This window comes from Erythrolamprus reginae, chromosome 7, assembly GCF_031021105.1.
Source record: "Erythrolamprus reginae isolate rEryReg1 chromosome 7, rEryReg1.hap1, whole genome shotgun sequence".
Classification (NCBI taxonomy): Eukaryota; Metazoa; Chordata; class Lepidosauria; order Squamata; family Dipsadidae; genus Erythrolamprus; species Erythrolamprus reginae.
In genome coordinates this window covers 23,369,493-23,385,419 of record NC_091956.1, presented here as the reverse complement: position 1 = coordinate 23,385,419, position 15,927 = coordinate 23,369,493, and the positions used below count along the sequence as shown (strand labels likewise).

General features: G+C 38.6%; 1 protein-coding gene across 1 annotated transcript in view; it reads left to right on the top strand.

Annotated features, from left to right (window-relative positions):
• The window catches only part of DCUN1D4 (defective in cullin neddylation 1 domain containing 4), a 34,280-nt gene that overhangs the window by 4,192 nt on the left and 14,161 nt on the right, over nt 1-15,927 (top strand). Inside the window, exons 2-6 of the mRNA XM_070757197.1 lie at nt 8,161-8,231; nt 10,752-10,791; nt 11,440-11,554; nt 14,066-14,157; nt 15,621-15,691. Of these exons, the coding sequence (XP_070613298.1) occupies nt 8,161-8,231; nt 10,752-10,791; nt 11,440-11,554; nt 14,066-14,157; nt 15,621-15,691 (389 nt within the window). The remainder of the gene's footprint in view (nt 1-8,160; nt 8,232-10,751; nt 10,792-11,439; nt 11,555-14,065; nt 14,158-15,620; nt 15,692-15,927) is intronic.

Below are 15,927 nucleotides of genomic sequence, written 5' to 3'. Positions count from 1 at the left end.
TTTATAATCAAAGTACAATAAAGAGTGTAAATAATATGGAGTAAGAAAATGAAAAAAAAAGACAAAGGGATAGAGAGGGGAATAGGGGAAAGGGTAGGAAGGAAAGAAAGAAGGAAGGAAGGAAGGAAGGAAGGAAGGAAGGAAGGAAGGAAGGAAGGAAGGAAGGAAGGGGAGAGCGTCTGCAACACAGCTGACACTTTAGAGTTGTATGACTTTGAGGTGTGAAGGGGTGGTAGGTGTAAATGAGCATATATCTTAAGTGTAGTTGATGAGAATTCATAAGTATCGATGAGTCTCAAATGCTAAAAGCCTAGCGTAGGGTCAGAATGCTTATATGGAATTAAGGCTCACTTCAAAAAAATATAGATTACTTCCAAATAAATTCTCTTAAGAATTCAAGCCACAGCCTTACAGGTTTTTTTATGAAGGGATAACCTCTACTGCAGTGTTTCCCAACCTTGGCAACTTGAAGATATTTGGACTTTAACTCCCAGAATTCCCCAGCCAGCGAATGCTGGCTGGGGAATTCTGAGAGTTGAAGTCCAAATATCTTCAAGTTGCCAAGGTTGGGAAACACTGCCCTACTGAACTTCAAGGCCAGACTGGAAGTAATTCTGTAGCTTAATGGTATTTTTTCCCCAAGTAGGCATTCTCATAGTAACATGTAAAATCACACTTCAGTGTGCTTATTAAGAAATACTGAACTTACGTATGATTAGAAATAAAGTACTCTGTTTAGCCTTGATGATCTTTAATTTGAGGTGCCATTTTGACACATTTCAACATTCAAAGCTAATTTATTCATTTTGTTTTCTATTAAAAGAAATAGATTGAAAACCGCTTTTGCAAAAGATCTCAAGGGGAAACATGTTTCAGAGAGCAGGCACTGCTCTAGAAAAGGCTTACTTCTGGTTTCCCAGCTGATGTCATTGCTTAATGGAAGAGAAAAAAAATTGATGGCTTAAACTTATTGTAGGCCTATATGTAAGCATGAAAATGTCCTGCAAAGAACCAATTTCCTCCGGGAAAAGTTCCTTGGTTATCTGGAGACATAGCATATATAGTATGTGAATAGTTCAGTGGCTATAACAAGCTTCAGGCAAAATAACACAATGGCAACACCTTTGTGATCATTTACATTAATCATTTTAGTCTCAAGGATGACTCAGCCTTTTCACCATAAAAGGAGGACCCAGATTGTTGGGGGCAATACTGTATATTGATTGCAAGTATAGTATGTATCTCTATTTGTGTTTATACACATCTCTCTCTCTTTGTCTCTCTCTCTCTGTGTGTGTGTGTGTGTGTATGTGTGTGTGTGTGTGTGTGTATATATATATATATATATATATATATATATATATATATATATATATATATATATTTCTTATGTCGGATCACCCTGGTATATTTTTAAGGAACGTCACAGCTCCTTTTTTTTTTTGCCTCTAGGCCCAACCCAGGGCCACTGCAAGGCAGTAATATATTTATAGCCGACAAACTATATTTTGTATGTGTTAAATGTTTTTAGCTGGATTTTTTTTTTTTAATTTAATTTTAAAAATTCCAGCTAAAAACATTTAACATATATATATATATATATATATATATATATATATATATATATATATATATATATATAATCTACGAAAACAAATATATACTGTATACTGTACTGCATTGTTTTTCAACCAGTGTGCCGCTGCACACTAGTGTGCCGCGAGACATGGTCAGGTGTGCGGCAAAGAAGGAAGCTCAGGTTCCGGTCTTGCACATTTTTGCTGAAAAGGAGAGAGGGGGAGAGAGAGAGAAAGAAAGAGAGAGAAAGAAAACAAGAGAGAAAGAAAGCAAGAGAGAGAGAAAGAAAGAGAGAGGAGAGGAAGGGAGAGAGAGAAATGAGAGCAAAAAGGGGAGAAGAAAAGGGAATTGAGAAAATAATTGAGGCAGAGAATGAGAGGAAAGAGAGAAACAAAAGAGAGAGAGAAATGACTCTTGATTTAAAGCATATGATAAAAAGCACCCAAAGAATAAGAGAGAAAAAAACCCTAGCCCTCACCTGTTTTTGGAAATGGTTCAAGAGTGGGTATACACACACACACACAAGGGGGGAGGAGACAGGGATGGAAAAAGAGAGGAGAGTGTCTTAGAATGTCAGTTTGTGTCAGTTTGGTTGGTGGTGTGCCCCAGGATTTTGTAAATGTAAATAATGTGCCGTGGCTCAAAAAAGGTTGAAAATCACTGCTGTACTGTATATGTACGGGTATGGGTATATTTTCTTTTGAGAGACAGCCAGTGCTCACAGCAAAAAGTGATAATAAAGGTTTTCTTATCTTATATGTGACTGTAAAAGTTGAGAATTGGATATTTTAAAATCTACTCATAGTGGTTAGCCCCGGCTTCATTTCAAGAAATTTCAGAAGCTGCATTTCTTAAACCTATAAGTTAAGTTTGGAGCTTGTGAAAGCTTCAATGGCTACTCCTACGTTCTCAAATTGCTTGGCACAGGATGCCAGATTATCTCCTCATTTGGCATCTTTTAGCTCTTCAATTTTGCTGCAAATGGGTTTGAAATGAATACTTAAAAAATATTTTTTTAAATTGAATTTTATACATTAAAAAAACCACAAACACAACATTTAAACAAAGTCAACCCAAATGCAAATCCAGCATTTGAATACTTTTTAACCATGTCTTACTGATACATTTTGAGCCTATTTGCTATTTCATCATATTCTTGTATTGTAATGTTATTTTACTATAATACTGTATAGTGTTTTGATTGTAACATCTTCAGCACTGTTTGTGCTAGAGCGCCTGCCCGTAAATGCATTGCAAGTAAAATGAATAAGTGGAGGTAAAGTTTTTTGAGCAGATAGCTGGGGTTGGTTTAACCTTGGTATTTCAATCAGGATAGAGCTGGAAAGATATTGGAGGTCTCAAGTCCATCTCCCTGCTCAAACAGGAGACCCTATCATTTTAGACAAGTAGCTTGGATAGAAGTCCTCCAAATAATGCCAGTGCTGAATTTCGAAGTTCAGAAAAACACCCTAGGCAGTGGAACACCATTTTTCTAATATCAGGAAATTACACAGATATATCCAGCTCAACTGAAAGTTTTATTTTTGTGCCTTTCTGATGTATGGGCTTGCCTTTGAGCTTGGAAGCTAAGCACCTTTTCTGATTCATATTTAGATTTCAGGGCTATGAGGTGGAGGAATGCCAATAGCAAACCAATTTTTTTTTAACAGCTGACACAAAAATATCATGAACAAATGCATGAATCATCAGGGCCATGTTCAGTTTGAAGGAGATATATGAAAGGCTGATTGAAATTTTTTAAAAAAATATTCCGAGCAGACATGATTAGTAAAGATGGATATACCGTATTCCCTTCTGCCACACGAATCCCAGTGACTGGTTAGGTCCCACAGAGTTGGCCTTCTCCGGGTCCCGTCGACTAAGCAATGTCGTTTGGCAGGGCCCAGGAGAAGAGCCTTCTCTGTGGCGGCCCTGACCCTCTGGAACCAGCTCCCCCCAGATATCAGAGTTGCCCCCACCCTCCTTGCCTTTTGCAAGATCCTTAAAACCCACCTCTGCCGTCAGGAATTGAAATTTCCCTTCCCCCTAGGCTTATAGAATTTATACACGGTATGCTTGTATGTATGAGTGGTTCTTTAAATTGGGGGTTTTTAGATTGTTTTTAATATTAGATTTGTTTACATTGTCTTTTTATACTGTTGTTAGCCGCCCCGAGTCTTCGGAGAGGGGCGGCATACAAATCTAATAAATACAAATACAAATTTCAGAGCATGTTTCAGAACTTTGATGCAATGTCAAAATATATATACATATATTTCCAGGAACCTTCGTCACACGTCAGTGAATGAAAGTAGCACAGTATAAGAAAGCACCCTGAAGCTTAAGTTAAGCAGGCTTCAGCCGGATGGTAATTTCAAGCAATGGCCTTTGCAGAAACATTATCCCCACCCCCAAAATAGGAAATACCTTTTGGCTTCTAATAGGGAATTCCTGAGTCACAATTGGGATGCTGGGAGGGCATGTATTTCCTTGAACTGTACAAGTGCATTTGTTGCCTGGGAGAATTTTGAGGCTGCAATCCTCTGACCACAGAATGAGAGCAAGTATCTGAAGGCTTCTCTCATATGAGCCCATCCCTTGACAAAATGTGAATTGGTTCCTGAGGTGCTGAAGTATTTCTCTCCTGTTGCTTGCAATTGTCTTTCCATCCTCATTTCGGCCCAGGTTTAAAGGCTGATGAAGCCTTTAAAATGTTGAAACACTTCAATGGGGATAGAGTATAGCAGGGGTCTCCGACCAAAGCTGGCTGAGGAATTCTGAAGTCCACAACTCTTAAAGTTGCCAAGGATGGAGACCCCTGGAATGTAGAATATTCTTTATTGGCCTAGTGCAGTGATGGCGAACCTATGGCTCGGGTGCCACAGGTGGCATGCGAAGCCATATCTGCTGGCACGCGAACTGTTGCCCTAGGTCAGTGCATGAGTGTGCCAGCCAGCTGATTTTGGGCTCGCACAGAGGCTCTGGGAGGGCGTTTTTGGCTTTCAGAAAGCCTCCGGAGGGATGAGGAGGGCATTTTTACCCTTCCTCGGCTCCAGGGAAGCCTTTGGAGCCTGGGGAGAAAGAAACACAAGCCTTCTGGGCCACCAGAAGTTGGGAAACAGGACACACACAAATCTAATAAATAATAATAATAATTTCCAGCCTCCAGAGGGCCTGGGGGGGGGGAATTGAATTATGGGTGTGGGCACTCACGCATACATGATAGTGCGCGCCCATAGTCTTTTGTCACACAAGGAAAAAAAGGTTCGCCATCACTGGCCTAGTGTATCTGGATATACAAGGAATTTGTCTCTGGTGCATAAGCTCTAGGTATGCATACAAGCAACAGAGTGACAAATCGTCAATCATAAGATTGAATCATAAATCATAAGATGCAACCAAACAAAGTGATAAATCATAAAATACCAACAGGAGTAAGTAATAGGAAAGATTTAAAAACGATATTACAGTAGAAATGCAGTCCTATTATAAGGTTAGCTATCTTTTGGCGTAAGGCAGTGCTGTGCAATGTGATGTGTTTAGCAGAGTGACTGCATGGGGGAAAAACTCTAGTTGTTTCGGAATGCAATGCTCTATAGTGGTGTTTGAAGGGAAGAAGATGAAATATACGAGGGTTGCCCGGAAAATAATGCACCACATTTTTTTTCTTCAACAATTATTTATTGAACACAATGAAATTTACACACAGGAAAGAATTATGTTTCTTCTACACTCCCTATTTTTCCACGTAATATCCGTTCTGTTTTATGGTCTTCCTCCAGCGAGACATAAGGGCATGTATGCCCTGTCGGTACCACTCCTTGTTCTGGTCACAAAGCCATTTCTGTACTGTCCAAATCACCTCTAATGGCCTCACCCTCTGTGCCCAGCGACTAACCGTACTTCTGTCGACTGCATATTCTCCATAAACTGTACACAAATGTTTGTGAATGTTCCCAACAGTTTCTTTCTCTGCAGTGAGAAATTCAATGACGACACGCTGCTTGTAATGTGCATCACTTACAGACGCCATTTGGAAACACTGCTGCATGTATGCTATCTGTCTGAAGAAACATAAAATTTACACACACTCCTGACAATTCAAATAAGAGACAATGATGAATCGGCAAAAAGACGGGAAGTTGAACAACTATCCTTGTAGTGTGATCAGAACAATCTAGAACTGAACACACTCAAAACCGTGGGCACAATTCACAATTCACTATGCACTGTTTTATGTTGTGTGATTTTAAATTGTTAAAAATCAATTTAAAAATATATTTTAAAAAAACCACACACACTCAAAACCGTAGAAATGGTGGTAGACTTTAAGAGAAACCCTTCCACCCTTCCACCTCTCACAATACTAGACAACACAGTATCAACAGTAGAGACCTTCAAATTCCTAGGTTCTATCATATCTCAAGACCTAAAATGGTCACCTAACATCAAAAACATCATCAAAAAAGCACAACAAAGAATGTACTTTCTGCGCCAACTCAGGAAGCTCAAACTGCCCAAGGAGCTGCTGATACAGTTCTACAGAGGAATCACTGAGTCTGTCATCTGCACCTCTATAACTGTCTGGTTTGGTGCTGCAACCCAACAGGACCGACAGACTTCAGAGGAGAATCATAACTGCAGAAAAAACAGTTGCTGCCAACCTGTCTTCCATTGAGGACCTGTATACTGCATGAGTCAAAAAGAGGGCGGGGAAAATATTTACTGACCCCTCGCACCCTGGATATAAACTGTTTCAACTCCTACTCTAGTCGCTACAGAGCACTGCACACCAAGGCAACTAGAAACAAAAACAGTTTTTTCCCCGAACACCATCACTCTACTAAACAAATAATTCCCTCAACAGTCAGACTTTTTACTAAATCTGCACTTCTATTTCTACTAGTTTTTTCTCATCATTCCTATCATCCTTTTTCTTCCACTTAGGACTGCATGACTGTAGCTTGTTGTTTGCATCCTAAGATTTTTATTAATATTGGTTGTTTCTTCATTGCTTATTTGACCCCTATGACAATCATTAAGTGTTGTACCACATGATTCTTGACAAATGTCTCTTTTTCTTTTATGTATGCTGAGAGCATATGCACCAAGACAAATTCCTTGTGTGTCCAATCACACTTGGCCAATAAAATTCTATTCTATTCTGTAATGTATATCTAAAGTTTTGCATTCGTACCATTACTGTAGATTGAGGAAAAAAGTGGTGCATTACTTTCTGGGCGACCCTCGTATTATGTCCAGTATATGAGGGGTCTGTAGATATTTCCTCAGCCCCCTTTCTAGCTCTTACAGTATACAGCTCCTCAACGGAAGGAAGGCTGGTTGCAATTGCTTCTTCTGCAGTCCTCACTATCTGTTAAAGTCTCTACCTGTCTTGTTTAGTGGCTGTACAGACACAAACCAGACAGTTCGACTTACCCGATTCTAATTCCTGTTATGGTTGACAGTTTAACCACACAAGGAATCCTGTGTATAAACACTGACATCTTCTGCTCCTGTTTTGGGAACATGTTTGTTTTCAGATGCCCACAGCAACCATTTTAAAAAAGACAGCACATTCGGCATACAGTACTTCCGGTACCTAGAACTGTGGTGGGAAAAAAATGTCCTTGGCTCTGGCACTACCTGCATTTAAAATGTAGCCATGTGTTAATCTAATTGGAATAGATTGCGCTAAGCCAACAGTTTGTTTGTTTGTTTGTTTGTTTGTTTGATTCACACATCTTGCTAATCAAAACATTCTGCTTCAAATTAGAATTACGATGAACTAGGACATTTTGCTTTATTCAGTAAATTAAACTGATTAAGCTGATATTTTCTTGTCCAGGAAACCTCTTTGGGACTGAAAAGTATTCAGGCTAGCAAAACACTTATAAAAAGGAAGCATGGCTTTTCAGTCTTGACAGAATGTAAGCTTCAGAATGCTGGAGAAAAAGAACGCATGTTGCAAACACCCCCCCACCCCGCTTTGGCTATTTTTTCTACTGTTTGCTTAAAATTAAACTGTTTATTCATATTGATATTTTTTTTGTACCCAACAACTTTGATTTTCTTATTTGGTATAATGAGGCCATGTTTAGCTTTGCTAAGGAAATCTATTCAAGGCAGAACTAGCTATTTAGAGGAGATCATGTTGGGATTAAGGTGTTTTTGGAAATGATTCAACTGAATTTAGAAATACGTTTTGGAGCTATAGGGTGGGTGGGTTGTGGAGGGTTGATTCAGGGAATTATTACTCCAAATTCAATTCAATTCAATTCAATTTATTAGATTTGTATGCTGCCCCTCTCCGAAGACTCGTAATAAATGTATTAATTGTTGCTTTTAATGTTGAAGATGTATCAACAATTGGTTTTGCTTCCAAGTTCATCCTTGGCTCTAGACACCATTGCTTCTGCAGGTCAAATAGGTCAGAATCTTATGACACTTTGCTTATGACAACAATTTGACCATTCTCTTCAATTCTAGCTAGCCTATACATTGAAAATAACTGTGGACAGAAAAAAATATTCCCTTATTCTACATAATATAATTTTTTTGTTTTTTGTTTTTCACTCCTAGATTTTCAGCTGAACTCTCATCTATCAACACTGGCAAATATTCATAAGATTTACCATACTCTTAATAGGCTGGTAATTGTTTACATTTTTGAAAAATCATGGTTATTTAACGTTAAACAGACATTTTAATATTCTTCCATTATTATTTTGCAATCGGCAACAAACATCTCTGAAATTCAACTGTGTGTACTTTCATTTGAGCTAATCTTTGTTTTAATATTCACTTTTAGATTAATATTCAAACTTTAGATGCACAGCTGATATGTCCATTCATTCTTCCATTAAACAAATACCACTCTGAGTGTATATACAGTATCTTAGGATTCTTATCCTGCTACCCTACCCTATGTAGTCTTGCCCCCTTGTAAGTTGCATTTTAGTATAATAAGCATTCTGTAGGATTATCAGAAAAAAATGAAGCCAGAACCAAAGTTTATCTTAATAAGTTGTATACTTTGAGGTTTTAGCTGGTAATACTTATATTATTTAGATATATACTTGTTTGTCTGGTTTTAATATGATAACTCAATTGAATTTCTGAAGATAAGGACTGTTAAGTTATTCAGAGCATGTATAGTGTGTGCAATATAAAAAGACATTAAAACACTTATCAAACTATTACTGCCCCTTTCTTTCTGGAAGCATTAGGAAGCTTGCCTATCACAATGATAAGGTCAATTGTGGAACATTTACAACTGTATCTGAGAATTAGCAAAGCTTTGATTTTTGTCCTGGTTTCACAGATAGAGAAATGAAGCTAATTCTCTAATTACTAGTGGGAGAAGATGGCAAGGATCACAGGCAGAAAGCAAAGCTACTTAATTTATTCTTTGCATCTGTCTTCAAGCCAGAGGAAAAAAAATAGCACAAACTGCCAAAAACAGAACCATAAAAGGCAAACTAGGAATACAATTTAAAATAGGCAAGAAAATAATAAGAGAATACCTGTCACTCTAAATGAATTCAAATCACCAGGACCGGGTGTATTACATCCTAGAGATGTGAAGGAGTGGTAAGAGGTGACCTTGGAATCTTTGAACAGTTTTTTCAATGACCCAGGGGCCTTGGAGAACTACCAGAGAACTGGAAAAGAGCTGATGTGGTTCCCATCTTTTACAAAAGGTGCGTGTGTGTTAGGGGGAATTAATACAGGAAACTACAGACCAATCAACTTGAAATCAGTATCTGGGAAGATCCTGGAAAAGATAGTAAACAATTGATCTGCAAACACTTAGAAGCAAGCAAAACTTATAATCAGAAACCAATATGGGTTTGTCAAAAACAGATCATGCCAAGCAAATCTTATTTTGTTCTTTGAAAAAGTGATTAAATTACTGGCCAATTGAAATGCTGTGGACATAGTATACTTAGTTAGGCATTTGACAAAGTAGACCACAACCTACTTCTTAGTAGGTTATAAAAATGTAGGATATTTACTTACTTACTTACTTACTTACTTACTGACTTACTTACTTACTTACTTATTTATTTATTAATTAAATTTGTATGCCGCCCCTCTCTGCAGACTCGGGGCGGCTCACAACAGTAACAGAAAACAATATATAATACAAATTCAATAATTAGAAAGCTAAAAACCTATAGTTTAAAAACATGCACGCAACATACCATACATAAACAGTATAGGCTTGGGGAAGATATTTCAGTTCCCCCATGCCTGACGGCAGAGGTGGGTCTTAAGGAGTTTGTGGAAGGCAAGGAGGGTGGGGGCAGTTCTAATCTCAGGGGGGAGCTGGTTCCAGAGGGTCGGGGCCGCCACAGAGAAGGCTCTTCCCCTGGGACCCGCCAAACGATATACAGTATCACCATCGGATGGATTTGTAACTGGCTTACAGACCTCAATCAACATGTATTCCTTAAAGGAATACTGGGAGTACTCTTATCTAATGATCTAAGTGCTAAAGCCTACTGTAACAACATTGCCAAAAGCCCTAATACACTACGGAGAAGGGGCTTTAGTCTTACCTGATACGCCTCTTCTCGTAGGGTGGAACTATCATCCAGTCCCACCCAAGTTCTGTTGGGCATGGAGAGTGTTTTTCTTTGCTGTGGCTGTGGCCTTCCGAATTTCCTGTGCTTCTCAGTCATGGCCAGTGTTCCCCTCTGCTGGGTCTGTGATTTCCTGAGCATCCTGGACACACCATGTCGAATCTTGTTCAGCTTCATCGTAATGGAATATGAGGCAAGGCAGAGTCCAAAATCAAAATTAACAGACTCAGTCCTCAGCTGACTGGACAAGGTCAATCCATTCTGGATGATAGTTCCACCCTACGGGAAGGGGCATATCGGGTAACACCAACACCCCTTTTGCAGTAATTAAAGGGAAATCACAAAACAAGAATATTAATGACAACTTTTATGATAAAACACTTAAGAAATTTCATCCAGAATAATTTAAAGGAGAAAGTTTACATGTTTCCCCTCAGATAAGAGAGTCCGTCATAACTGACTGTAGTCTTTGACATTTAAATCTGATGAGGGAAAGTATTAGGCCAGAATAAGTTAGCTGTCAATATTTGAACCTACAAAGCAATATCCAAACTCCACGTTAATTAATTTAAATTTTATTTTCAGAATTTAACCGAAGATACTAGTCAAGACGATCACCAAACAGGTAAAGTTCTTATGTTTATATGATTTACAGAATTTTTAAAATTGTTGAGTGAAAAGGAAACCTTATTAACTTTTTATTTGTTAGGTAAATTTGTATCATACTTTAATTTCTATCGAATTGTAGGAGAGATCCTAGGATTTATAAAATGATGTGATAGATTATTTTAAAAGTGTAATAACGTCTATTCAGTTATTTAATATTGTTATATCAATTACTTTTTATATCTTATAGAAGTTCAATTAAAAACAGTAGATTGCTGTAGGCTATGTTAAAAACATTTGATTAATCATGGTTTGTTTAATTATCTTCAGTGAATAAATCAGAGGGGCTGAGTTTGCACAACATGTAAATCATAACCACCAGTATACAAACTGTTATAACAAAGTTTGTAAAACTTGCTAAAAAATCCCCCAAACAATTCTCATTACAGATGCTAATATATTATACATTTGTATATTATATTAGGCTTTTAGGAGCATTGCACAGCTGAATTTTCTCTGCTGATGTTTCAGTGTGGTTTAAAAAGTCTTAAGTTTGATTGAAAAGCTGCCACAAAGTTTTGCGGGAAAGTATAATTCAATGAGAGAAGATAATGAAATAATATCTACCTATTTCATGTTTGTCTCTTTCCTCTACATTCCCTTGCAGGAAACTTGAGATCTTGCAGCTCATCAGACAGCTTTAGCAAAGCGATGCCTCCAAGAAAAAAAAGGCGACCTACAACAGGAGATGATCTGACAGCTAAAAAAAGTAGACACGATGGGTATGTAATCTTTCCCATTCGGTCATTATTCAATTAAGAAACATGACATTTGGAAGGCCAACCAGGTTGAACTTTCAACTCCATCAGCAGCTTATTCAAATGAGATTTCTAGGCTTGCTTACATTCTGCAGGCTGGCACAATATAGTCTCATTATTTTAAGAGTTCTTGTCGATGCTACATATTCTCCCATAAGAAATTATTTAGGAGGACGGATTTTTCCATAGATTTTATAATTTGACTTATGTATTCTACACACTTTGATTATGGTGGGTGAGTGGCAAAATGATAAAGAACTCTATGAAACAGAAATTTATTTATTTATTTATTTATTTATTTATTCATTCATTCATTCATTCATTCATTCATTCATTCATTCATTCATTCATTTATTGGACTTATATGCCACCCCTCTCCATGGACTCGGGGCGGCTCACAACATCTCAATAAAAAACACAGTATATAAAACACATCTAAATCCAATTGACATAAATAATTAGTTTAAAATATTTTAATAAGCTAAACATTTATAAATCAATCATTCAAATACACACTACAAATTTTCTACACATTCACTCCCCAGAGGCTGGGGTCTAGTGACCCCAAGCCTGGCGGCATAAATACGATTTCAAATTCTTACGAAAGACAAGGAGGCAAATCTCTGGGGGGGGGAGTTGATTCCAGAGGCTGGGCCCCCCCCAGAGAAGGCTCTTCCCCTAGGCCCCGCCAAGTGACATTGTCTAGTTGATGAAACCTGGAGAAGGCGGACTCTGTGGGACCTAACCGGACGCTGGGATTCGGCGGCAGAAGGTGGTCCCGTAAGTAATCTGGTCCCATGCCATGTACGGCTTTATAGGTCATAACCAATACTGGCTGCCGCTCGGTTTCCGGTCACAATTCAAAGTGTTGGTAATGACCTTTAAAGCCCTTCATGGCATTGGACCAGAATACCTCCGGAACTGCCTTCTACCGCACGAATCCTAGCGGCCAATAAGGTCCCACAGAGTTGCCCTTCTTCGGGTCCCATCGACCAAACAATGTCGTTTGGCGGGCCCCAGGGGAAGAGCCTTCTCTGTGGCGGCCCCGGCCCTCTGGAATCAACTCCCCCCGGAGATTAGAATGGCCCCCACCCTCCTTGTCCTTCGCAAGTTACTCAAGACCCACCTATATCGCCAGGCATGGGGGAATTCTTATATTTTATGTTTGGTATGTATGTGTTGTATGGTTTTTAAATTGTTGGGGGTTTTTAATGTAATTTTATTATTAGATTTGTTCCATTGTTATACTGTTTTTATTGTTGTTGTGAGCCGCCCCAAGTCTTCGGAGAGGGGCGGCATACAAATCTAATAAATTGAATTGAATTGAATTGGGTCCGGAAACCAGTTGGCAGCCATTGCAGTCTGCGGAGTGCTGGAGAAACATGGGCATATCTTGGTAGGCCCATTACTGCTCGCGTGGCTGCATTCTGCACAATTTGTAGTTTCCGAACACTTCCGAAATCTCAGAATGGTGAGCCTCAATTTGTAGTAAGTAAGTTGTGTAAGATTTGGCAAGCAAGGTTTGTTTCCTGCTTCTGATTGTACGTGAAAACAGTTGGGAAGAAATATTTTGGATCACAGTTCTGCACATTTCTATTCACTAAAGAAGCCTAACCCCCCCGGGCTTCAGTGCAAATCAGAAAAAAGATCCTTGTTCTGTAATAGTTGCAGTTGATGTCCCGTCAACAAAACAATGTCGTTTGGCGGGGCCCAGGGGAAAAGCCTTCTCTGTGGCGGCCCCGGCCCTCTGGAACCAACTCCCTCCGGAGATTAGAATTACCCCCACCCTCCTCGCCTTTCATAAGCTTCTTAAAACCCACCTCTGCCATCAGGCATGGGGGAACTGAGATATTCTTTCCCCCTAGGCCTTTACAATTTAAGCATGTTATGTTTGTTTGTAGGGATGTTTGGTTTTACAATAAGGGTTTTTTAGTTGTTTTAGTATTGGATTTATATGATGTTTTTTATTACTGTTGTTAGCCGTCCCGAGTCTACGGAGAGGGGCGGCATACAAATCCAATAAATAAATAAATAAAATAAAATAAATATAGCAGCCGTTTCTTTTACCAGGATAATGCCATCTGTTGCATCTGTTTGAGGCCTGCCTTGAAAGTGCTTCAAATTTCAGTGTAGAATTTAGACATTCGTGCAAATGATCTTATAAAATTATTCACAGTGTCGGAACTCTGAAAGTGAGTGGGTTGACCAGGGACAAGAGGTTACTTCAAAGCAGAGGTCTTCAAACTTGGCATCTTTAAGACTTGTGGACTCTCAGAATTCTCTAGCCAGAACTGCTGTGTGTGTGTTGAAGTACACAAGAGTTGAAGAGTTCGAAGAGTTGAAGTTCACAAATCTTAAAGTTGCCAAGTTTGGGGGATGCCTACTTCAAAGGCTTGCAATCTATCGACATTGGCATATCATTTCGTAGAACTGTGAAACACTAGTTTCTTAAGCTTTTTCTTTTCTTTTTTTCAGCGTGTACAGAAAATACGATTCCACCAGAATAAGGTCAGAAGATGATATGTTTTCAAGTAAAAGGTGTTTAGAATGGTTCTATGAATATGCAGGCAAGTGTTCACATCTGCACATTTCTTACATGTCACTGAGCAAGAATTTGAAAGGAAAAAATCAATTTGAAGTATTAAAATATCAACTTTTTCATTGAACGAGGATGGCTTCAAATAATTTTGCATTTCTCCAAAAGTGCAGCTTAATTTTTGACTTGAAATTATAGTCAGTTTTGCAGACTCTTTATAGATCCATTTTTGAAAATTGAAAAGTGGGTTTGAGGTGCTGTATTTGAAGAGTACAGTGGTACCTCTGCTTAAGAGCTGAATTCGTTCTGTGACCAGGTTCTTAAGTAGAAAGTAGAAGCAATTTTTCCCATAGGAATCAATGTAAAAGCAAATAATGCGTGAAAACCCATTAGGAAAGAAATAAAAGCTCGGAATTTGGGTGGGAGGAGGAGGAAGAAGAGGAGGAGGACAGTTGCTGCCAAAGGAAGAAGGTGAGGTGAGGGGAATTTAAAAAATCCAAAACGTTCAGTCTTAAAAAAAAAAAGAGGGACTCTGAGGTGGCGAAGGGGAGCACTTGATTCTCATACACCCGACGTGAGGCTGCCTCCTATACATTGTGCCAGAGAGACAAACCCAGGTGGGTGAGAGGGGGGAACCTTCCGCTCCTTTGACACCCAGAGAAAGGAAAACACTCCGCTCTGGGCTGCCCAGAATGAAGGGAGCGTTTCTTTTCTCTGGGCGCTGGCAGAGTTATATTCCCTCTCCAAGTGCCCAGAGAAAGGAATATGCTTCATTTACTCTGGACTGCCAAAGTCTCCTTAAGTGCCACCAAAAGGCTCCTCTGGCAGCCCAGAAAAGCCCGAGTCTTCAGAGAGGGGCGGCATACAAATCTAAATAATAATAATAATAATAATAATAATAATAATAATAATAATAATAATAATAATAATAATAATTATTATTATTATTATTATTATTATTATTATTATTATTATTATTATTATTATTATTATTATTAAAGGGGGAATGGCAGGAAACTGGCTGGGCCTTCATGCCGCTCTCAAATTTCCTGGGAAATTTTTCTGGGCTTGGGTTCTTAAGTAGAAAATGGTTCTCAAGAAGAGGCAAAAAAAAATCTTGAACACTTGGTTCTTATCTAGAAAAGTTCTTAAGTAGAGGAGTTCTCAGGTAGAGGTACCACTGTATTTCTTTTTAGGTTAATTGGAGCAGTGGATGTGAATCTGCAATAAAGTAAATAATAACATTTGATTCTGTCTTGAGGAACCTATGGTCTCTTTGAATATTTAACATGTTGTGACAGCTGTATCTTGTGGGAATGAGATAGAGAAAGGAGTTTTTGACCTTTGGACCTCCCTGCTGTGTGCCTAAGTAATGTTCAAGAAATCACATCCTTGTAAGAGCTGCTCTTTTTCTATGGTCCAGTTATTTTGGACTTTAATAATCAAGTGATTGTAACTTTTGAGTACAAAATAATCTTTGTCATTTACTTGTAGGGACAGATGATGTTGTGGGTCCTGAAGGAATGGAGAAGTTCTGTGAGGACATAGGGGTTGAGCCAGAAAACGTACGTTCAAGTTCATTTATCGATAGTAGTGAATCAGTTGGTGCTTCACCCATTTCCTTAAAAAAAAAAAGAGCCTTGTGATTTATTCATTCTGTTGCTCTGGAAAACTTAGCACACTGATAGTGCTGACACAGTGTGCTTATCCATCCTGTACCATATTTTTTGGAGTATAAGATGCAGCTGAATATAAGACGCACCCAGTGAAGGGCTACCAAAATTTTTACTACCACACTGTG